This window comes from Oncorhynchus mykiss, chromosome 12 (genome assembly GCF_013265735.2).
Source record: "Oncorhynchus mykiss isolate Arlee chromosome 12, USDA_OmykA_1.1, whole genome shotgun sequence".
Classification (NCBI taxonomy): Eukaryota; Metazoa; Chordata; class Actinopteri; order Salmoniformes; family Salmonidae; genus Oncorhynchus; species Oncorhynchus mykiss.
Window position 1 is genome coordinate 57,993,813 of NC_048576.1, and position 24,601 is coordinate 58,018,413.

At 42.4% G+C, this 24,601-nt stretch overlaps 1 protein-coding gene across 6 annotated transcripts in view; it reads left to right on the forward strand.

Moving 5' to 3' along the window:
- LOC110537841 (myotubularin-related protein 4) overlaps nucleotides 1-24,601 on the forward strand; it is a 178,231-nt gene that overhangs the window by 100,472 nt on the left and 53,158 nt on the right. For 3 of the 6 annotated variants that reach the window (XM_036937873.1, XM_036937872.1, XM_036937874.1), the window contains one exon: nucleotides 16,036-16,125. In XM_036937873.1, the coding sequence (XP_036793768.1) occupies nucleotides 16,036-16,125 (90 nt within the window). Of the gene's footprint in view, nucleotides 1-16,035; nucleotides 16,126-18,937; nucleotides 19,029-24,147; nucleotides 24,338-24,467; nucleotides 24,549-24,601 lie in introns of those variants that run through there. The other 3 variants (XM_036937876.1, XM_036937875.1, XM_036937877.1) reach the window with 3 other exon arrangements.

A 24,601-nucleotide genomic window follows, 5' to 3' on the forward strand; every position in this document is an offset into this window, starting at 1 on the left:
TGGACCTATTTGGGCGGTAAGCAAATTGGAGTGGGTCTAGGGTGTCAGGTAGGGTGGAGGTGATATGGTCCTTGACTAGTCTCTCAAAGCACTTCATGATGACGGATGTGAGTGCTACGGGGCGGTAGTCGTTTAGCTCAGTTACCTTAGCTTTCTTGGGAACAGGAACAATGGTGGCCCTCTTGAAGCATGTGGGAACAGCAGACTGGTATAGGGATTGATTGAATATGTCCGTAAACACACCGGCCAGCTGGTCTGCGCATGCTCTGAGGGCGCGGCTGGGGATGCCGTCTGGGCCTGCAGCCTTGCGAGGGTTAACACGTTTAAATGTCTTACTCACCTCGGCTGCAGTGAAGGAGAGACCGCATGTTTTCGTTGCAGGCCGTGTCAGTGGCACTGTATTGTCCTCAAAGCGGGCAAAAAAGTTATTTAGTCTGCCTGGGAGCAAGACATCCTGGTCCGTGACTGGGCTGGATTTCTTCCTGTAGTCCGTGATTGACTGTAGACCCTGCCACATGCCTCTTGTGTCTGAGCCGTTGAATTGAGATTCTACTTTGTCTCTGTACTGGCGCTTAGCTTGTTTGATAGCCTTGCGGAGGGAATAGCTGCACTGTTTGTATTCGGTCATGTTACCAGACACCTTGCCCTGATTAAAAGCAGTGGTTCGCCCTTTCAGTTTCACACGAATGCTGCCATCAATCCACGGTTTCTGGTTAGGGAATGTTTTAATCGTTGCTATGGGAACGACATCTTCAACGCACGTTCTAATGAACTCGCACACCGAATCAGCGTATTCGTCAATGTTGTTATCTGACGCAATACGAAACATCTCCCAGTCCACGTGATGGAAGCAGTCTTGGAGTGTGGAGTCAGCTTGGTCGGACCAGCGTTGGACAGACCTCAGCGTGGGAGCCTCTTGTTTTAGTTTCTGTCTGTAGGCAGGGATCAACAAAATGGAGTCGTGGTCAGCTTTTCCGAAAGCGCCGACAGAGATGACAGAGATGGCCGCCTCGCTTCGCGTTCCTAGGAAACTATGCAGTTTTTTGTTTTTTTACGTGTTATTTCTTACATTAGTACCCCAGGTCATCTTAGGTTTCATTACATACAGTCGAGAAGAACTACTGAATATAAGATCAGCATCAACATTATTCGCCACGTGCATAGGATACAACCGGTGTAAAACAGTACAGTGAAATGTTTACATTGAGAGCTCGTTCCCAACAATGCAGTGAATAATAATATAAATAATAATACAAAATAGACAACAACAAAAATAAGTATGAATAAAAACCACACATGCAAGTACAGTGGCAAGAAAACGTATGTGAACCCTTTGGAATTACCTGGATTTCTGCATAAATTAGTCATCAAATTTGATATGTTCTTCATCTAAGTCACAACAATAGACAAACAGTGTGCTTAAACTAATAACAAACAACATTTTGTATTTTTATTGTTTGTATTGAATGCATCATTTAAAAATTCACAGTGTAGGTTGGAAAAAGTATGTGAACTCCTAGGTTAATGACTTCTCCAAAATCTAACTGGAGTCAAGAGTCAGCTAACCTGGAGTCCAATCAATGAGACAAGATTGGAGATGTTGGTTAGAGCTGCCTTGCCCTATAAAAAACACTCACAAAATTTGACTTTGCTATTCACAAGAAGCATTGCCTGATTTGAACCATGCCTCGAACAAAAGAGATCTCAGAAGACCTAAAATTAAGAATTGTTGACTTGCATAAAGTTGGAAAGGGTTACAAAAGTATCTCTAAAAGCCTTGATGTTCATCAGTCCACGGTAAGATAAATTGTCTATAAATGGAGATAGTTCAGCACTGTTGCTACTCTCCCTAGGAGCGGCCGTCCTGCAAAGATGACTGCAAGAGCACATCGCAGAATGCTCATTGAGGTTAAGAAGAATCCTAGAGTGTCAGCTAAAGACTTACAGAAATCTCTGGAACATGTTAACATCTCTGTTGACAAGTCTACAATATGTAAAAAACAAAGACAAGAATGGTGTTCATGAGAGGACACCACAGAAGCCAATGCAAGTTTGCAAAATTGCACCTGGATATTCCACAGCACTACTGGCAAAATATTCTGTGGACAGATGAAACTACAGTTGAGTTGTTTGGAAGGAACACACAAACACTAGGTGTGGAGAAAAAAAGGCACAGCACACCAACATCAAACCTCATCCCAACTGTAAAGTATGGTGGAGGGAGCAAGTTTTATCAAGACATTTTGCAGGAGAATGTTAAGCTATCTGTCCGCCAATTGAAGCGCAACAGAAGTTGGGTGATGCAACAGGACAACGACCCAAAAACACAGAAGTAAATTAACAACAGAATGGCATCAAAAGAAGAAAATATACCTTCTGGAGTGGCCCAGTCAGAGTGTAGTAGAGTTAAAATTGTTATTCCATCAAACTTCAAATGATTAGAATAGTACACAACGCAGAACAGAACAACCAGGTTGAGGGTCAGTGGCCGAAGCCCGCGAACAGGAATATTCCAAGTTCAGACAGAAGGGGGTAGTCAGATCGCCAGGACCTTTACTTTTGGTGTCTAATTTTAATTGTTGCGCTACTGGTGCTGCCTGTTGATGTTAGGTAGGTAGGCAGGTAGGCAGGGTTTTGTTTCATTAAATATATTTTATTTAATCTGGGTGCCTACGTCACCTACTAACACCCTAGTACTACCCGTAGCTCCCCTTCTCCCCAGTCTGAGAAAACACTGAGAGAAAGGTATGTGTTGCAGGTTACTCCTTTGTAGGAGTCCATAACGTGAAATAAATTAAACAGCCCAAGGTTAATGCTGTAGATATTGTTATAAGGGAGTGTGAGACTATTGAAACAGGTAACTTTCAGAGTTTTATTGTTGTTATTAATATAGTTTACAGAGTGCTAAAAGTGCTGCTGTTGCTAGCTAGCATGCCTTTCTGTGATGTAGATGGTTAGCTGAGCTGCCGACCGGTGCTGGCGTTGCATTATGGGAGATGTTGTTTGGTCCTCTACGGTCTGAATGGAATAGAGGCGATTTCACGTTGTAACTTGTTTATGTTGCAGTGTTTTTGTACATGAGTTGTTGTATTTTGGTACTGTCAACACTGAAAGCACCTAGCAATGTATTGGGGATGTGAGACAGGATATGTGTTTTACCTTTCTTCATGCTCCTGTATAGAACAACTTGTCAGATGGTGCATATTGGAGACTGATGTGTTCCTGTCCTGTCTTTTCACAATAACTATTGCAGGTATGGTTCTATTGTCTAAGAATTAAGATTATACATTCTTTGTATTAAGGACTGGTTATTATTTTATAGTATACATTATGGCTTATGTATGAGTGTGATTGTGTGAGTCTGAGAAAACACTGAGAGAGAAAGAACAACTTGTCAGATGGTGCATTGGGCCGCGGCTTTTGTGGAGCGATGGGTAACGATGCTTCGTAGGTGACTGTTGTTGATGTGTGCAGAGGGTCCCTGGTTCGAGCCCGGGTAGGGGCGAGGGGACGGGCTAAAGTTATACTGTTACAAGAGTCCTGACCTCAACCGATTTGAGATGCTGTAGCATGATCTCAAGAGAGCAGTTCTCACCAGACATCCAGAAATATTGCTGAACTGAAGCAGTTTTATAAAGAGGAACGGTCCAAAATTTGCCCTGAACGTTGTGCAGGTCTGATCCGCAACTACAGAAAACGTTTGGTTGAGGTTATTGCTGCCAAAGGAGGGTCAACCAGTTATTAAATCCAAATACTTTTCCTACCCTGCACTGTGAATGTTTACGCTGTGTGTTCAATAAAGACATGAAAACGTATAATTGTTTGTGTTGTTCGTTTAAGCAGACTGTTTGTCTATTGTTGTGACCTAGATGAAGATCAGATACATTTTTATGACCAATTTATGCAGAAATCCAGGTATTTCCAAAGGCTTCACATACTTTTTCTTGCCACTGTATTTACAGGCCAGTGCCAGTACCTTATTCAATCTGCAGGGGTACTGGAGTGGTTGAGGTGGGTTTATACATAAAAAATGACTGGTTGTAAGATAAATGGCAACATTCACAAAGGGGCGACAGACGTTTTCTTGTTCTCATGTGTTGTGAAAGCAAAAGAACAGTCACACTCTCTTGTCTTCCCTTGCTAGCTAGTTGGTTGAACATAGCCTGCAAGCTAGCTAGCCTTTTTATCTTCCCACATCTCCATATTAAATAATCTGATTTATAATAAAATATTATGCCCTTGCAAATATTCTTATACTTGCCAGTAGGGCTGCACGATATGGGCAACAACGTCCAAACACTTATTGGAATCACAGAAATAGAATGATCACAGAGAAAATAGCACTAGGCTACAGTTGTTTTTACCTTTTCATAAAAGCATAGACTCAAAGTTATCACTTCAAAACAATACCTTTTAGAGGGATTCTAAAAAGGCTACAGTTTGGTTTATTGTTTGAACAGTTGCTGAGTTTATATTTGGTTATTAATGCAAAATAGGCCACTTTGATGCATAGCCTATATAGTTCAAATCAAGGAAGTGAGCTAACTTCATTGCCTACACATACACTGGCCCCATTCGTGTGCAATTAATTATATGTCGCCTTACAAATTTGATGCGTGGCAGGAATCTGCCACATTTTTGTGCGTACTACAAGGAGCCGCCCCTTTTGTGACGAAAAATGACATTGTGACACTACCCTACGTGTCGAATCTTCCGTCTCCGTAGGATATAAATCATCCTTAAGGGGTGCTTAATGACTATTTGTCACATGTACACTAACAGTAAAACGCTTATTCACGGGTCCTGCCCAACAATGCAGAGAGAAAAAAAGAGAACTAATAGAAAATGTAAAAACATGAGTAGTAAATACACAATTAGTGATGATGACTTGGCTATATACACAGGGTTCCATTACTGAGTCAATGAGTAATGATGACTTGGCTATATACACAGGGTTCCAGTACTGAGTCGATGTGCAAGGTAATTGAGGTAGATATGTACATAGGTAGGTATAAAGTGACTAGGCAACAGGATAGATAATAAATAGTACCGGCTGCCTCACCGGCGGTCACGAGTAATGAAAGCAGTCAAATTCCACGTAACCGTTTAGTTAGGTAACTAGGCTTCTCCAAGCTCTGATGCTGCTGATGGTCATTAATTGCATACCAAACTTGCTAACTGCCTTGTACTCAGCACTCTATATTCCCTCTAATCACTCTGACATCAATGCAAATGTAATCGAAAATCTAATCAAACACTTCATGAGAGACCATGAGCTTATGTTGCGCAACATTTCTATAGGCTATGCAATTGGGCGAGAAAACAGAGTGATGGCCTCTATTAAAAGGAGGATAATCCCATCAGCTATCTATAGGCTAGGCCTGCTATATTTATTTCTCAACTTTCCTAATATTAAGCAAATATGGCTGGCATGAAAAACCACAGGAAAAGCGTTGTTTATTCGCTAGTTAAGTGCAGATATTACATGTATTTTTTCCCCCTGCCCCTGTTTCGAGACAGGTGCATGATAGTGGTTAATTCTAAATCAAAACGAATTTCACACAAATAATATTTAATATCTGTAAAGTCATGATTTTTAAAAATCAAGAATAGTCTGATGGATGACAATACTAGCCTATCACTTGTGAATGATATATTATCATTGGGAATGATGCCCAGCTTAAGGCAAGAAGCAATGCCTTTTTTGTGTGACTTTTTCTAATCATAGTCGCACACCTCATGTAGCCCATAAGCCTATATGTTTTGATAAGGTTTATATCACAAATAACTTCTTAAAATGAAGCACATTAATCAGCTGTACAACGGGTGAAGAGCCTAACTGGCAGTGCGTGAGTTTCAAGTTTGGGGAAGATCATTTTCACCATATAAAAGCATTACATGCATAATCGCATTTGCGGTCATTTTTGATAATGGTGTTTTCCCACTAATTAAACATTTGCGCTTATTGCTGCGCTTATAATGTGAAGAAATAGCCTAAATGTTTATCAACATTTAAGATAAACGTTCTGATCTGTTGCATCAGCCTCATTGCTTAAAACATGTTTGGTTTTTTTTACCCCGTTTTTCTCCCCAATTTCATGGTATCCAGTTGTTTAGTAGCTACTATCTTGTCACTACAACTGTACGGGCTCGGGAGAGACAAAGGTTGAAAGTCATGCGTCCTCCGATACACAACCCAACCAAGCCGGACTGCTTCTTAACACTGTGTGCATCCAACCCAGAAGCCAGCCGCACCAATGTGCTGGATGAAACACCGTGCAACCTTGGTTAGCGTGCACTGCGCCACGTACCTCCCGGTCGTGGCCGGTTACAACAGACCCTGGGCGCGAACCCAGAGTCTCTGGTGGCACAGCTGGCACTGCAGTACAGCGCCCTTAACCACTGCGCCACCCGGGAGGCCCTTTAAAAGTTTTTTGATGCTAGTGGTTGTATTAATTTGGGATCTATCGCATCAAAGACTATGTTTGGAATATTTATTTCTCGCGCAGAATATAATAAAATAACTTTTTTGTTATGGTTGATTTACATAGGCTAGTGCTTTTGCTGTTCGTTAGGCCTACTCATCTTGTTGGCTGACGAAAAGTAAATGTGGACAGTTCTTCCAATATCTTCAATATGCACCTTGGAATTGGATAAGGAATTGCAGTTGCATCCCCGATGTGTCTGTCTTCACTTGTAGCCTGTGAGAAAGACCCGATCACATGATGGAGAGCGGTGTGAGTGAGATGAGAGGTGCTTCGGAGCAGGCAGCGCTCAGGGAGAGGGGCTGCAAAAAGGCATGGATTTTTTTTAGGGTGCATTTTTGCCACACAAAGGGGATGCATTATCAAGTGCTTCTGAAATTGTGAATGAGAGACTGACATGTGTACAGCCTGCGCAAAAAAACAAAGCAGAGCTAATTTCTTTTAACCAACTTATTTCAAATCATTGTTAGGTGCATCATGCAGCCTTACAATGTATTAAACATCTAAACATATAACCCAACATTTGTAGAACAACTAAAGTTACATTAATAACTCTAAATTAAGCATTACCTATTAACCGCTCAACACAGAATAGTGCGGACTCCCTCAAATTATTTGGAGAAAATATAATTTCTATTTTATTCAGCTTTGTTCAATTGTATTCTTCATTCTATAAAATAATATAAAATAATTCCATGGAATTCTAAGCAAATCTTGTCTGCTAAATGAACTAGTGTAGCCCACAGCCATATGATATAGCCAGATCAGGACCTAACATAAGGACAACTCAGAGTATACTATTTCTTCTGAAATTTTCTGAATTTTCTTCTGAAATAGACTACATTTTCTTCACATTATGTTTCTTTAGACCTGTCTAAAATAAATCACGGTTTTATTGTGAAGGTGTAGGCTCTATTACATGGATTTATTCAACTTTTGAAATGTAGATGTTCCAAAGTTCTGCATCAGTGGCTTGTAGGCTATGTGTGGAAGCCAGGAGATGCTAAATGTGTTTATGCTAATTAACAGTCAATAACCGTAACGCCGACAGTTTTATAATAATTTTTTTAAGCCCTTTTTTCTCTCTCCCCAATTTCGTGGTATCCAATCCAGTGTTGTCCCATCGCTGCAACTCCTGTACGGACATTGGAGAGGAGAAGGTCGAGAGCCGTGCATCCTCCGAAACACAAGCCGCACTGGTTCTTGACACAGTGCTCGCTTAACCCGGAAGCCAGGCGCATCAATGTGTCGGTAGGAAACACCATACACCTGGTGACCCTGTCAGCGTGCATGCACCTGGCCCGCCACAGGAGTCGCTAGAGCACAATGGGACAAGGACATCCCGGCCAGCCAAACCCTCCCCTAACCCTGACAACGCTGGGCCAATTGTGTGCCGACTCATGGACCTCCCGGTTGCGGCCGGCTGTGACATAGCCTGGGATTGAACCAGGATCTGTAGTAACACAGCTAGCACTGCGATGCAGTGCATTAGACCACTGCACCACTGGGGAGGCCCTGATACTGACAGTTATTTACTTGACAATCACCAGCTGATGAAATTTCGTGACCGCCACAGCCCTAGTCGCAGTGTAAGTGATGAGTCAAGAGTTAGTGCAAAAAGCATCTATGCAGATAGTCCGGGTAGCTACCCTCTGTAGTGCCTTGCGGTCAGATGCCAAGTAGTTGCCATACCAAGCGGTGATGCAGCCAGTCAAGATTCTCTCAATGGTGCAGTTATAGAACTTTTTGAGGCTCTGAGGGCCTATGCCAAATCTTTTCAGCCGTCTGAGAGGGAATAGGTGTTGTCGTGCCTTCTTCATGACTGTATTGGTATGTGTGGATAATGATAATTCCTTAGTGATGAAGAAACTGAGAAACTTTAGACCTGCTCGACTACAGCCCTATCGATGTGGATGGAGTCATGCTCGGCCCTCTATTTTTCCTGTAGTCCACAATCAGCTCCTTTGTCTTGCTGACGTTGAGGGAGAGGTTGTTGTTGTCCTGGCACCACACTGCCAGGTCACTAACCTCCTCCCTATAGTCATCGTCGTCGGTGATCAGGCCAACCACTATCGTATCGTCAGCAAATGTAATGCTAATGTTGAAGTCATGTGCGGCAACGCAGTCGTGGGTGAACAGGGAGTACAGGAGAAGACTAAGCACACACCCCTGGAGGGGCCCCTGTGTTGAAGGTAAGCATGGCGGATGTGTTGTTGCCTGCCCTCATCACCTGGGGGCGGCCTGTCAGGAAGTCCAGGATCCAGTTGTAGGGGGAGGTGTTCAGTTCCAGGGTCCTGAGCTTAGTGATGAACTTGGAGGGCACTATGGTGTTGACAGCTGAACTATAGTGAATGACCAGCATTCTCACATAAGTGTTACTCTTGTCGAGGTGGGAGAGGGCAGTGTAGAGTGCAATAGATATTGCATCATTTGTGGCTCTGTTGTGTGGTATGCGAATTGGAGTGGGTCTAGGGTGTTTAGGGTGATAGCTCACAACCTTTCAAATAATTTCATAGCTACAGATGTGAGTGCTATGGGGCGATAGTCATTTAGCCAGGTTACCTTTGTTGTTCTTGGGCACAGGGACTGCTTGAAATATGTAGATATTACAGACTGAGTCAGGGAGAGGTTGAACATGTCACTTGCCAGCTGGTCAGCGCATGCTCTGAGTACACGTCCTGGTAATCCATCTGGCCCTGCAGGCTTGTGAATGTTAACCTGTTTAAATGTCTTACTCACATCGGTTACAGAGAGCGAGAACACACAGCCATCCTGAACAGGTGACTGATGTAGTAAATTCCTTAATGTTATCGGATGAATCCCGGAACATATTCCATTCTATGCTAGCGAAATTCCTATAGCTTAGCATCCGCTTCATTGGACCACTTCCATATTGAGCGCATTTCTGATACTCCTTTTTTGAGTTTCTGCTTGTAAGCAGGATTTATGAGTGTAGAGTTATGGTCAGATTTGCCAAATGGAAGGTGAGGGAGCGCTTTGTATGCGTTTCTGTGTGTGGAGTAAAGGTGATGTAGAGGTTTTTTTGCTTCTATTTGCAGAGTTGACATGCTGGTAAAAAAATAGGTAAGACCGATTTCAGTCTTACCTCGGGGGAGCGCCGCCTCTGGATGTGCATTTTCTTGTTTGGTTATGGCCCTATACAGCTAGTTGAGTGCGGTCTTAGGGCCAGCATAGGTTTGTGGTGGTAAATAGACCGATACGAAAAATATAGATATACTTACTTGGTAAATAGTATGGTCTGCAGGTTATCATGAGGTACTCAAACTCGGGCAAGCAAAACCTCTAGACTTCCTTAACATTAGAGATTGTGCACTAGCAAAGACACACACCTTCCCCCTTAACCTTACCCAAAGCTGCCGTTTGGCCTTGACGATGCACAGAAAAACCAGCTAGATGTATATTATCCATGTCCTTGTTTAGCCACGACTCAGAGAAACACAGGATATTACAGTTCTTCAGGTCCCATTGATGGGATAGTCTTGATGGCTGCAGCTGCACTCAACCTGCTCCAAGACACACTCTTCACCATTTTGCCTTCTAGCCAACTCCCAATCGCACATTTCGCTTCCATCCTCAGTCTATCCACCCCACACTTCTTGGCTCAGGTAGTGGCCAGACTGGCTTTGTTGTGTTGCCTCGCTGTTGTAAGGCACAGATGGCAGAAAGAAAAACCACCAGGGAAATGCCAACATCTAGGCCCGAGTGCTCTCTTTCTCTCTCTTTATGCCTTCCAGAGAATGAGATGCAGTCAATTTACAAATTAAATGATAATCGAGTCGTGCTATAATTTTCTGGCTATTGTTAGAGAATGTCTGAGCCAAGGTTGTCAGCGTTGCAGTAACTCTTTGAGACTCTTTTGAGGAACTGGGCTGACCCTCGGCCTATGGCTACTGCCAAGGCAGATACGTCTGTCGGAGTTACTCGGATTGGGTGGGGAACACATATGTCAGCACTCCAGTTTAAATGTTAATGCACACGCTTCCTATGCTGCACCTCACATTCCCATGCCATCCTCAAACCAAAGTCAAGGGAGAAACTATTTTTTCCTCCTCTGTTTACAAAGTCATTCACATGTCCACATGTCAAATCAATGTGGCAGGTGTCGACACCTAGTGCCTGTCATCCCCTCTGTTTCTTGTAGTTGTTTGAAGTGGACAGGTTCAGTTTGATGGCACAGGGTAGGTGAAAAACAAAATGATTTGAGGAACAGAACCCGAATTGAAAACAAGTGATATATACTGTTCAGGAACAGAACCGTTATTTTTAAAAGCAAGGGAATCGGTTAATAGCATTTCTTTATGTTCCAGGCATTTTTTTTTAGGCCCACAAAAATCACAATAAAGCACCTATGCAAAGCCCTCACTTTGTCACTCAAATGTATTCCAGTGTCTGCCGGCCAGCGGGTGTGTGTGTAGGCTACCTGCCCTTCCCTTCTGAAGCATAGATGTAGCCTGACGTTACAAGCATGATTCAGAAGTTTGTGAGAGATGTTTAAAAGAATAGATGAACTTTTTCAATGTTAGTTAAGGATGCTCGTTATCACGTTTCGCATTGGATTTATTAACTACAAAAATATGTTTTTTAATTTTAGTGCTACACTAGCTAGCTAGAACTCAGAATTTCAAAGACATTCGAAGTTCCTCCATAGAAGCCGCTCCTCCGTAAGTATAATTCTGTGGGCCTAATTCAGATAATGCATGTCATAACAAGATGGCCAGCGCTTCAAGACAAGCTTCCTCCATTCTCTCGCTCTCTCATCGCCTGCAAAATTTCAGTTGCATCTAGCACCCTACACTGTGACTGGCAGGAAAATTACGCGTGTGTTTGTCTTTCAGTATGATTAAACCATACTGTTTATGGCAAAATAAAATCAGCTTTTAACAACTTTCCGATACAAATTAAATCGCTTAAACCGCCCCATGGCAAGCTGCTCTAACAGCACTGATTGGTGAAGTGAATTTATTGTCGAGTTAAATGTAAAAAGGTTTAAAAACCTGTACTTTTTGGGGGGTTTTAACCGGCTTCCCACTTTCACACGTCTGATACTGATGTAGGCTTAGTGGGCATGTACCAGGGGATGTAGCCCCATGACAGTACTGACATTTGATTCTCGTCTGATATGAGGCTCATGCCAGCATGCAGTACATGGAGTAAAGACCTCATGTTGCTGTGTCTGGTCTGTCTGTGGTGCTATAGACTCCGCGGAGGGCCCTCTCATCTTGACCCATGTGTCTGAGCCAAGGCAGTGGATGGATGGAGGGAGGGAGCTGGGCACCTGCTGCTGGGGAGACAGCCGGGATGGAGGGAGGAGGGAAGAGGGGATTATATCTGTATCCTCCTGCTGCTTCCCCTGTTTCTCCTCAGTGGAAGGAGACTGGGCAATAGCAAAGTGAGCATTATTGCTTGATGCTTCAGTTTATCTAGGATGTGCCCTATGTTTTCCCAAAGGAGTTCAACAGTTGACACGCATTTAGTAATCTATATTGAAATTGTTAGTTGGTCCTCAAAGAATTGTTGTTTAACAAGTGTAAAAGCTTGTTATAGTTTGTTTCTTCCCTCTGAGGTATCAATCAGGGTCTTGAAAAATGTAATTCATAATTTCTGTATAAATGGCCCAGTACAAGAATCAAGTGGTACTGTGGTGTAGCATATAGCCTATAGTTGTAGAATAAGATGAGGTATTGCTGAATTAGGGCATATATGTAGATTGCTGTGTTAGCAAATATTGAAAAAGACTTGCCCTAGAGAGGGTTGCACACGGTAGAGTACGCTTATGTTTTTGTCCTCGTCTTTTTAAGAGTGACATTTTCAAAGCGAAAGATTTCCCTAGAAATGTGCATTTGTGCAATAAGACCTGTAGTCATAGACATTGGCTTTTTGACTCCTGCTCATTTGAAGGTATTATCTGAAATATGCAAATCACATGATAATTGTTGAAACCCCAAACACTTTGTCTAACTGGTTGCATCTTTTACGAAGCTTTGAGACTGTCACAACTCGTTAGCTGTTTCCCTGCTTTCAAGGTCACGGTCTCTTCCCTTTGACTCCCCCAGTCTCCTCACTGTCGCCTCACAATCCCAGCCATCTGCCATGCTGTCCCATCTGTGGGCCGCAGTCCCACCTCCAATAAGCCATCTAAGCAACTTATCTACAGTCTGTAGGGAATAAGTACACTATATATACAAAGGTATGTGGACACCCTTTTTCAGCCACACCCGTTGCTGACAGGTGTATGAAATCTAGCACACAGCCATGCAATCTCCACCAACAAACATTGGCAGTAGAATGGCCTTAATGAAGAGCTCAGTGACTTTAAACTGTCCCCGTCATAGGATGCCACCTTTCCAACAAGTCACTTAGTCAAATTTCTGCCCTGCTACACCTGCGCCGGTCAATTGTAAGTGCTGTTATTGTGAAGTGGAAACGTCTAGGGGCAATAATGGCCCAGCCACGAAGTGGTAAGCCACACAAGCTCACAGAACGGGAATACTGAAGCGCATAGCGTGTAAAAAATAGTCTGTCCTCGGTTGCAACACTCACTACCGAGTTCCAAACTGCCTCTGGAAGCAACATCAGCACAATAACTTTTTGTTGGGAGCTTCATGAAATGGGTTTCCATGGCCAAGCAGCCGCACACAAGATCACCATGCGTAATACCAAGTGTCGGCTGGAGTGGTGTAAAGCTCACCGCCATTGGACTCTGGAGCAGTGGAAACACATTCTCTGGAGTGATGAATCACGCTTCCCCATCTAACAGGCCAATAGACAAATCTGGGTTTGGCAGATGCCAGGAGAACGCTTCCTGCCCGAATGCATAGTGCTGTAAAGTTTGGTGGACTTTTTTTTATGGTTCGGTCTAGCCCCTTAGTTCCAGTGAAGGGAAATCTTAATGCTACAGCATACAATGACATTCTAGACGATTCTGTGCTTCACTTCATGGCAACAGTTTGGAGAAGACCATTTCCTGTTTCGGCATGACAATGCCCCGGTGCACAAAGTGAAGTCCATACAGAAATGGTTTGTTGATCGGTGGGGAAGAACTTGACTGGCCTGCACAGAGCTCTCTACTCAACCCCATCTAACACCTCTGGGATGAATTGGAATACCGACTGAGAGCCAGGCCTATTCGCCCAACATCAGTGCCCAACCTCAATAATTTGCTTCTGACTGAATGGAAGCAAGTCCCCGCAGTGATGTTCCAACATCTAGTGGAAAGCCTTCTCAGAAGAGTGAAGGCTGTTGAAGCACCAATTGATGCCAATGATTCTGGAATGATCTGTTTTACGAGCAGGTGTCCACATACCTTTGGTCATGTAGTGTATGATAATTCAATAAAAAAATATTATTAATCTCTGAGGGACAATTATTACTAGCAGGCACAAGATGACAACAACTTAATGAATACATCAAGCAAGACTGTGCAATGTACATTAGACAAACAGCAATACAGTGCTATAGACTACAATGCCTTCAGAAAGTAATCACACCCCTTAACTTATTCCACATTTTGAATATTTTTTTTAAAGTGTTTCTCAGTTATCTACACACAATACCCCATAATGACAAAGTGAAAACACATTTTTAGAAATATTAGCACATACAGTTGAAGTCAGAAGTGTACATACACTTAGGTTGGAGTCATTAGAACTCGTTATTCAACCACTCCACAAATGTCTTGTTAACAAACTATAGTTTTTGCAAGTCGGTTAGGACATATATTTTGTGCATGACACAAGGACTTTTTCCAACAATTGTTTACAGACAAATTATTTCACTTGTAATTCACTGTATCACAATTCCAGTGGGTCAGAAGTTTACATACACTAAGTTGACTGTGCCTTTAAACAGCTTGGAAAATTACAGAGAGCGATGTCATGGCTTTCGAAGCTTCTGATAGGCTAATTGACATCATTTGAGTCAATTGGAGTTGTACCTGTGGATGTATTCCAAGGCCTACCTTCAAACTCAGTGCCTCTTTGCTTGACATCATGGGAAAATGAAAAGAAATCAGCTAAGACCTCAGAAAAGAAGTTGTAGACCTCTACAAGTCTGGTTCATCCTTGGGAGCAATTTCCAAACGCCTGAAGGTACCACGTTCATCTGTACAAACAATAGTACGCAAGTATAAACACCATGGGACCACGCAGCCGTCATACCGCTCAGGAAGGAGACGCGTTTTGTCTCTTAGAGATCAATGCACATTGGTGCGAAAAGTGCAAATCAGTCCCAGAACAACAGCAAAGGACCTGGAGGTAACAGGTACAAAAGTATTTATATCCACAGTAAAACGAGTCCTATATCGACATAACCTGAAAGGCCGCTCAGCAAGGAAGAAGCCACTGCTCCAAAACCGCCATAAAAAAGGCCAGGCTACAGTTTGCAACTGCACATGGGGACAAAGATCTTACTTTTTGGAGAAATTTCCTCTGGTCTGATGAAACAAAAATAGAACTGTTTGGCCCTAATGACCATCGTTATGTTTGGAGAAAAAAGGGGGAGGCTTGCAAGCTGAAGAACACCATCCCAACTGTGAAGCACGGAGTGGCAGCACCGTGTTGTGGGGTGCTTTGCTGCAGGAGGGACTGGTGCACTTCACAAAATAGATGGCATCATGAGGGAAGAAAATGATGTGGATATATTGAAGCAACATCTCAAGACATCAGTCAGGAAGTTAAAGCTTGGTCGCAAATGGGTCTTCCAAATGGACAATGACCCCAAGCATACTTCCAAAGTTGTGGCAAAATAGCTTAAGGACAACAAAGTCAAGATATTGGAGTGGCCATCACAAAGCCGTGACCTCAATTCCTATAGAACATTTGTGGGCAGAACTGAAAAAGCGTGTGCAAGCAAGGCGGCCTACATGCCTGACTCAGTTACACCAGCTCTGTCAGAAGGAATGGGCCAGAATGCACCCATCTTATTGTGGTTAGCTTGTGAAAGGCTATCTGAAATGTTTGACCCAAGTTAAACAATTTAAAGACAACGCTACCGAATACTAATTGAGTGTATGTAAACTTCCGCCTTCAACTGTATGTTGTTCCTACTGTGTAGGGCTACAGCTGGGTTTACTGCTGTGGCTGCAGTGCTGTCTGCCACATTCTGCCACGGGCACAGGCCATCTCGCTGGCTGGGTAGGAGGCACAGACATAAACAGCAGCTGTCTAGGGGACATTCTGTCATGTCCTCCCCCCAAAAAACACAGGTCACTCATAATAATAAATAATTGCCTGACTGAAAGTTGTGACTTCAAACTGACCTGTGAGAACTCCCTTTTTCAGAGAAGAAGTGAGTGTGTTGTATGGTGTTTGACGCCGGCTCTTTGCAGGCAATGTTAATAGCAGCTGTAGTCTGCCATTTCAGAAAAACAGGACAGTGCCCCTTTAGGCTCCTGTAAAGGGAGTGGCTTTTATTGACCTTTTCCTGTGTGGCTGATGATTGATCTGATAAAGTAATGTTACTGTTACTATTTGTATGTTGTGTGTTAAGAACTGAGATGTCTGACCAGCCTGTGTTCATCTTTGTCTTCCAGGGTGAAGAAGGACCCCCCAGTCTGGAGTATATCCAGGCCAAGGACTTGTTCCCTCCGAAAGAGCTGGTCAAGGAGGACGACAGCCTCCAGGTGGGTGACTGAGAACACACACAGGCGCGTGTGCCCACACCGGTTCACACACATACATAGAAACACTCACACTCACAGGAACGATCGGGCTTGCATACACACATGCATATACACACACACACCGCAGACAGACGATGACTCATGATGTGGGTTGAAGTCAAACTCAATAATAATAGCAATGGAAGTAACACCTATAATTCATTTCACAATCTCAATGTTCCTCAGGTTTAGCTGGGTGTGTTGTAGTGTAGTAATGTGTTGTTTTTCTGAATTGTTGTAGTTTGCTAAAGGGATTGGTTACTCTGCATTACAGACACATACATTTGTATTTGTATTTACTATGGATGCTGCTGCCAAGGCTACTCTTCCTGGGATCCAGCAAAATGAAGGCAGTTATACATTTTAAAACATTACAATACATACAGATGTAACAACATATTAACTGTGTGCCCCCGAGCCCCTACTCTACTACGACATATCTATAAAATACATGTGTACGTGCGTATGTTATAGAGTGTTTGTATTCATGTGTCTGTGTTTGTATTGCTTCACAGTCCTCACTGTTCCATAAGGTGTATTTTTTTTTATTTTTTTATTTTTAATTTTTAAATCTAATTTTACTGCTTGCATGAGTTACTTGATGTGGAATAGAGTTCTGTGTATTCATGGTTCTATGTAGTACTGTGTGCCTCCAATAGTCTGTCCTGGACTTGGGGGACTGTGAAGAGACCTCTGGCGTCTTGTGGGGTATACATGGGTGTCCGAGCTGTGTGCCAGTAGCTTGGTACATTCAACATGTCGATACCTTTCACAAATACAAGTATTGATGAAGTCAATCTCTCCTCCACTTTGAGCCAGGAGAGATTGACATGCATATTATTGAAGTTTGCTCTCTGTGTACATCCAAGGGCCAAGTCCCTCTTTGTGCCACCTGACCACACGACTGAAAAGTAGTCCAGGTGCGACAAAACTAAAGCATGTAGGACCTGCCTTGTTGATAGTGTTGTTAAGAAAGCAACGATATAGACAGACTTCTCCCCATCCTAGCTTCTGTTGTATCAATATTTTTTGACCCTGACAGTTTACAATCCAGGGCTACTCCAAGCAGTTCAGTGTCCTCAACTCGCTCAATTTCCACATGATTTATTGCAATATTTAGTTAAGGTTTAGGGTTTAGTTAATGATTTGTACCAAATACAATGCTTTTATTTTTTTAATATTTAGGACAAACTTATTCCTTGCCACCAATTCTGAAACTAACTGCATCTCTTTGTTAAGTTTGCTGTCATTTCAGTCGCTGATGTGTATAGTGTTGAGTCATCCGTATACATAGACTCACTGGTTTTACTCAAAGCCAGTGGCATGTCGTTAGTAAAGATTGTAAAAAGACAGCTGCCCTGAGGAATTCCTGATTCTCCCTGGATTTTGTTGGAGAGCCTTCCATTAAAGAACACCCTCTGTGTTCTGTTAGACAGATCACTCTTTATCCACAATGTAGCAGGGGGTGTAAAGACATAACACATACGTTTTTCAGGCAGCAGACTATGATCGATAATGTGAAAAGCTGCACTGAAGTCTGACAAAACAACCCCAAAAATATTTGTATCATCAATTTCTCTCAGCCAATCATCAGTCATTTGTGTAAGTGCTGAGCATGTTGAATGTCCTTTTCCTATAGGGGTGCTGAAAGTCTGTTGTAAATTTGTTTACTGTAAAATAGCATTGTATCTGGTCAAACACTAATTTTTCCAAACGTTTACTAAGGGTTGGTAACAGGCCGATTGGTCGGCTATTTGGGCCAGTAAAGGGGGCTTTACTATTCTTAGGTAGGCGAATAACTTTTGCTTCCCTCCAGGCCTGAGGGTACACACTTTCTAGTAGGCTTAAATTGAAGATATGGCAAATAGTGTGCCAATATCGTCTGCTATTATCATCAGTAATTTTCCATCTAGATTGTCAGACCCTTGTGGCTTGCCATTGTTGATAGACAACAATAATTTATTCACCTCTTCCACACTTACTTAATGGAATTCAAAAGTACAATTTCTGTCTTTCATAATTTGGTCAGATAGACTTGGATGTGTAGTGTCTGCATTTGTTGCTGGCATTTCATGCCTGTTTGCTAATCTTGCCATCTGATTCAGTGAATGATGTAGCGGAGTTTGCCTTTTAGCCCAAAATTTCATTTTAGGTGCTCCAAAGCTTTTTACTATTATTCTTTGTCATTTATCTTTGTTTCATAGTGTAGTTCTTTTGATTCAGTTTATTCAGATAATTTCTCAATTTGCAGTACGTTTGCCAATTGAATGTGCAGCTAGACTTATTCACCATTCATTTTGCCTCATCATACCATACCATTTTTCAATTCCTCATAAATCGACAGGGTTTACTGTTTTTACAGTCAATTTCTTAATGGGTGCATGCTTATTAGTAACTGGGATAAGCAATTTCATTAAAGTGTCAAGTGCAGCGTCTGATTGCTTGCCATTACACACTGTGCTGTGTATAACTACACCTGGTAGGTTGATTGATGACCTGAACTAGGTTGCAGGCACTAGTTACAGTTTGAAGCTTTCTCTTGAGTGGGCAGCCTGATAAAAGCTAGTCAATATTTAAATCACCCAGAAGATATACTTCTCTATGGATATCACATACATTATCAAGCATTTCACACATGTTATCCAGATACTGACTGTTAGTACATGGTGGTCTATAGCAGCTTCCCACCAGAATAGGTTTAGGTGAGGCAGATGAACCTGTAGCCATATTACTTCAACAGTATTTAACATGAGATCCTCTCTAAGCTTTGCAGGAATGCGGTTCTGAATATAAACAGCCACTTCTCCACTGTTGGCATTTCCACCTTTGGCATCCAACAGACATTGCAGCTCTGCTTCTAACTCGTAAGCAACTTTGCAGTATTTTGTTTTTTTGTGTGTTATTTCTTACAATATTAGCCAGCAAGTTTTTTTGTGTTATTACGTACAGCTGGAAATAACTTTTTGATATTAGAGCGGCAGTAACTCACCAGCATTACAACCAAGAATATGACTTTCCCAAACTGGATTCTTTGTCCAGGGCAATTGAACTTATCCCAAGCATTTTGCTACACCCGCAATAACATCTGCATGTGACCAATAACATTTGATTGGACTCTTCTGTAGATCTTATAACCATGTATTGCTACCACTGTATCATCAAAGGTATTATCGAAGTGAGTTTCAGAGATTGTCAGAATATGAATGTCATCTTTTACTAGCAAATTATTGATTTCATGAACCTAATTTCTTAAGCTAAATATGTTAACATGGGATATTTTAAACACTTTCTTGCTTTATTGGGAAGTTTAGCAGAGGTAGACATGCTTAGGTTATTTTTTATTAGTGCAGGGTGAGCTGCACACAGTGGACTTCCTACTAGGGCACACAACCTTAGTGCTGTATTACTCTGGGCATATGATTACTGCATACAATAGATGTAGGATCCGCAGAGGCATTCAGGGCAGTAAGAGGGACAGTAAGGGGGACATAAATTAGGTTACTTACATTGTGTCTTCCAATGCCCCTGGGATAATGTACAGTGCCTTGCGAAAGTATTCGGCCCCCTTGAACTTTGCGACCTTTTGCCACATTTCAGGCTTCAAACATAAAGATATAAAACTGTATTTTTTTGTGAAGAATCAACAACAAGTGGGACACAATCATGAAGTGGAACGACATTTATTGGATATTTCAAACTTTTTTAACAAATCAAAAACTGAAAAATTGGGCGTGCAAAATTATTCAGCCCCCTTAAGTTAATACTTTGTAGCGCCACCTTTGGCTGCGATTACAGCTGTAAGTCGCTTGGGGTATGTCTCTATCAGTTTTGCACATCGAGAGACTGAATTTTTTTCCCATTCATTCCTTGCAAAACAGCTCGAGCTCAGTGAGGTTGGATGGAGAGCATTTGTGAACAGCAGTTTTCAGTTCTTTCCACAGATTCTCGATTGGATTCAGGTCTGGACTTTGACTTGGCCATTCTAACACCTGGATATGTTTATTTTTGAACCATTCCATTGTAGATTTTGCTTTATGTTTTGGATCATTGTCTTGTTGGAAGACAAATCTCCGTCCCAGTCTCAGGTCTTTTGCAGACTCCATCTGGTTTTCTTCCAGAATGGTCCTGTATTTGGCTCCATCCATCTTCCCATCAATTTTAACCATCTTCCCTGTCCCTGCTGAAGAAAAGCAGGCCCAAACCATGATGCTGCCACCACCATGTTTGACAGTGGGGATGGTGTGTTCAGCTGTGTTGCTTTTACGCCAAACAAAACGTTTTGCATTGTTGCCAAAAAGTTCAATTTTGGTTTCATCTGACCAGAGCACCTTCTTCCACATGTTTGGTGTGTCTCCCAGGTGGCCTGTGGCAAACTTTAAACGACACTTTTTATGGATATCTTTAAGAAACGCCCAATTTTTCAGTTTTTGATTTGTTAAAAAAGTTTGAAATATCCAATAAATGTCGTTCCACTTCATGATTGTGTCCTACTTGTTGTTGATTCTTCACAAATAAATACAGTTTAATATCTTTATGTTTGAAGCCTGAAATGTGGCAAAAGGTCGCAAAGTTCAAGGGGGCCGAATACTTTCGCAATGCACTGTACATTTGCTGAAACATTATGACAACTCAGTGAGACAATCCTAGAGATTAACTTTGGTGGATTTGGGTCATTGATAAGTCATTGTGTCAATTCAGTCTTATAATGCTGTGAAAGGATCCAGGAAACCAAATGATTTTGGTGGATCCCATCCTCATAATACAAGCTTTGTTTCCAGAAGGTATCAAAAATGTCAATAAATGTTACACCCACAGAGCTGCAATAGTCTGGTAGCCAGTTATGGAGGGCTACAAATCTGCTGAACTGTTCAATGCCACAATTTGGGGAGGGCAGAGGGACAGATATTATGGGGTGTTTGCTGATGTTAAGTAGAGACACAATCAGTTCTTTAAAATACTTCTTCAGCTGTTCCGAGCTGCCCTTCATAATGTCATTCGACCCCACATGAACCATGACAGTATCAGCCCCCGGTGACTGACTCGCAGCCTCGGGAAGCAACCTGGTTATATCCTGAACTTTTGCCCCAGAAAAACAGAGTGTTTGTCCCAGGTACAGATATATGCCTCACCATAGAACTCCTTATCACAATCACTGGAATGATCCGGTCTCTGACGTGTCACGAAGAAGGTTGTGGGGCCAGAGCCACAGAACTCACCTGAGAAGAGGGCTGCTGAGACACCGGCTGCGTGCAGGCTACAACAGGCAAAGCGTAAACTATACCATGCAGTCCAAGGAACTGTCCGTAGATCTCGGAGATAGAATTGTGATGTGGCATACAGTACCAGTCAAAAGCTTGAACACACCTACTCATTCAAGGGTTTTTCTTTCTTTATTTTTTATTTTTTTCTACATTGTAGAATAATAGTGAAGACATCAAAACTATGAAATAACACAGGGAATCATGTAGTAACCAAAAAAGGGTTAAACAGATCCAAATATATTTTATATTTGAGATTCTTCAAAGTAGGCACCCTTTGCCTTGATGAAAGAATTGCACACTCTTGGCATTCTCTAGCTTTACCTAGAATGCTTTCCCAACAGTCTTGAAGGAGTTCCCACATGCTGAGTACTTGTTGGCTGCTTTTCCTTCACTCTGCAGTCCGACTTATCCCAAACCATCTCAATTGGGTTGAGGTCGGGTGATTGTGGAGATCAGGTCATCTGATGCAGGACTCCATCACTCTCCTTGGTCAAATAGCCTGGAGATGTGTTGGGTCATTGTCCTCTTGAAAAACACTAAGCGCAAACCAGATGAGATGGCGTATCGCTGCAGAATGTTGTGGTAGCCATACTAGTTAAGTGTTAATTCTAATTAAATAACCTACAGTGTCACCAGCAAAGCACCATCACACCTCCTCCTCCACGCTTCACGGTGGGAACCACACATGCGGAGATCATCCATTCACCTACTCTGCATCTCACAAAGACATGGTGGTTGGATTTCCAGCAGTCTAATGTCCATTGCTCATGTTTCTTGGCCCAAGCAAGTTTCTTCTTATTATTGGTGTCCTTTATTAGGGGTTTCTTTGCAGGATTTCGACCATGAAGGCCTGATTCACGCAGTCTACTTGAGCTTTTCTTGCCATAATATGGACTTGGTCTTTTACCAAATAGGGCTATCTTCTGAATACCACCCCTACCTTGTCACAACACAGTACTGGCTCACACGCCAAGGAAAGAAATTCCACAAATTAACTTTTAACAAGGCACACCTGTTAATTGAGAGAATGCCAAGAGTGTGCAAAGCTGTCATCAAGGCAAAGGGTGGTACTTTGAAGATTCTCAAATATAAAATATATTTAGAATTGTTTAACACTTGTTTGGTTACTACTTGATTCCATATGTGTTATTTCATAGTTTTGATGTCTTCTCTATTATTCTACAATGTAGAAAATAGTGAAAATAAAGAAATAACCCTGGAATGAGGAGTGTCCAAACTTTTGACTGGTGCTGTATAACTGGGGAAGGATATTAAACCATTTCTAGAGCACAGGGGTCTTCATCATTGGGAAATTGAAAACATATGGAACTACCCAGACTCTGCCTAGAGCTGGCCGTCCGACCAAACTGAGCAACCAGTTTGGTTGCTGTAAACTCTCCTTCCAGACTCACATTAAACATGTCCAATCCAAAATTAAATCTAGAATCGGCTTCCTATTTTGCAACGTAGCATTCTTCACTCATGCTGCCAAACATACCCCGTAAAACTGACCATCTTACCGATCCTCGACTTCGGCGATGTCATTTACAAAATAGCCTCCAACACTCTACTCAGCAAATTGGATGCAGTCTATCACAGTGACATCCGCTTTGTCACCAAAGCCCCATATACTACCCATCACTGCGACCTGTATGCTCTCTTTGGCTGGCCCTCGCTTCATACTCGTCGCCAAACCCACTGGCTCCAGGTCATCTACAAGTCTCTGCTAGGTAAAGCCCCCCCTTATCTCAGCTCACTGGTCACCATAGCAGCACCCACCCGTAGCACGCGCTGCAGCAGGTATATCTCACTGGTCACCCCCAAAGCCAATTCTTCCTTTGGCCGCCTCTCCTTCCAGTTCTCTGCTGCCAGTGACTGGAACGAACTGCAAAAATCTCTGAAGCGGGAAACTCTTACTAGCTTTAAGCACCAGCTCTCAGAGCAGCTCACAGATCACTGCACCTGTACATACCTCATCTGTAAATAGCCCATAAATAGCCCATCCAATCTACCTCATCCCCATACTGTATGTATTTATTTATCTTGCTGCTTTGCACCCCAGTATCTCTACTTGCACATTCATCTTCTGCACATCCTACCATTCCAGTGTTTAATTGCTATATTGTAATTCCTTCGTCCCCATGGCCTATTTATTGCCTTATCTCTCTTATCCTACCTCAGATTTTTCTCCTGTATTATTGATTGTATGTTTGTTTATTCCATATGTTGTATGTGTCGAACTGCTTTGCTTTATCAGTTCACTAGCCTACCTGGTTAAATAAAGGTGAAATAAAAAATATAATAAAAAAAGGACCTTGGTCAGGGAGGTGACCATTGACCACTCTGACAGAACTACAGAATTCCTTGGCTGAAATGGGTAGAACCTGCCAGAAGGACAAGTCTCTACAGCACTTCACCAATCTGGGCTTTTTGGGAGAGTGGCGAGATGGAATCCACTCCTGAGAAAAAGGCACATGACAGCACGCCTGGAGTTTGCAAAAAAGTCACATGAAAGACTCAGATCATAAGGCAAAAGATTCTGTGGTCTGACTAGACAAACATTTTACTCTTTGGGTTCTTGTATAATGGCGCCGGAGGGGATGGCTGCCGTTTTTCGGGATTCTAACCAACTATGCTATTTTATTCATTTTTTCGTGTTGTTTGTAACTTATTATTTTACTTATTTTGTACATAATGTTGCTGCTACCGTCTCCTATGGCAGAGAAGAGCTTCTGGACATCTGAACAGCGATTACTCACCTCCAACCGGACAAAGATTTTTTTGTTAACGAGTCCGACGCAAAGGATACACTGCTTTCTCCAGACCAGGCCCAAATCCCCGTCATTTGCGTGAAGAAAAGACTGAGAAAGAGGGGGTGGAGGTCGGGCTGCCATCCGAGAATTCGTAGACGAGTGAGTAAACGTCCACTACCATCCGTACTATTGGCCAACGTGTAATCATTGGAAAATAAAATGGATGATCTACGATTAAGACTATCCTACCAACGGGACATTTAAAACTGTAATATCTTATGTTTCACAGAGACGTGGCTGAACGACGACATGGATACTAAAGAGCTGGCTGGATATTCTGTGCGTCGGCAGGACAGAGAAGCTATGTCTGGTAAGACGAGGGGCGGGGGTGTGTGTCTATTTGTAAATAACAGCTGGGGTGCG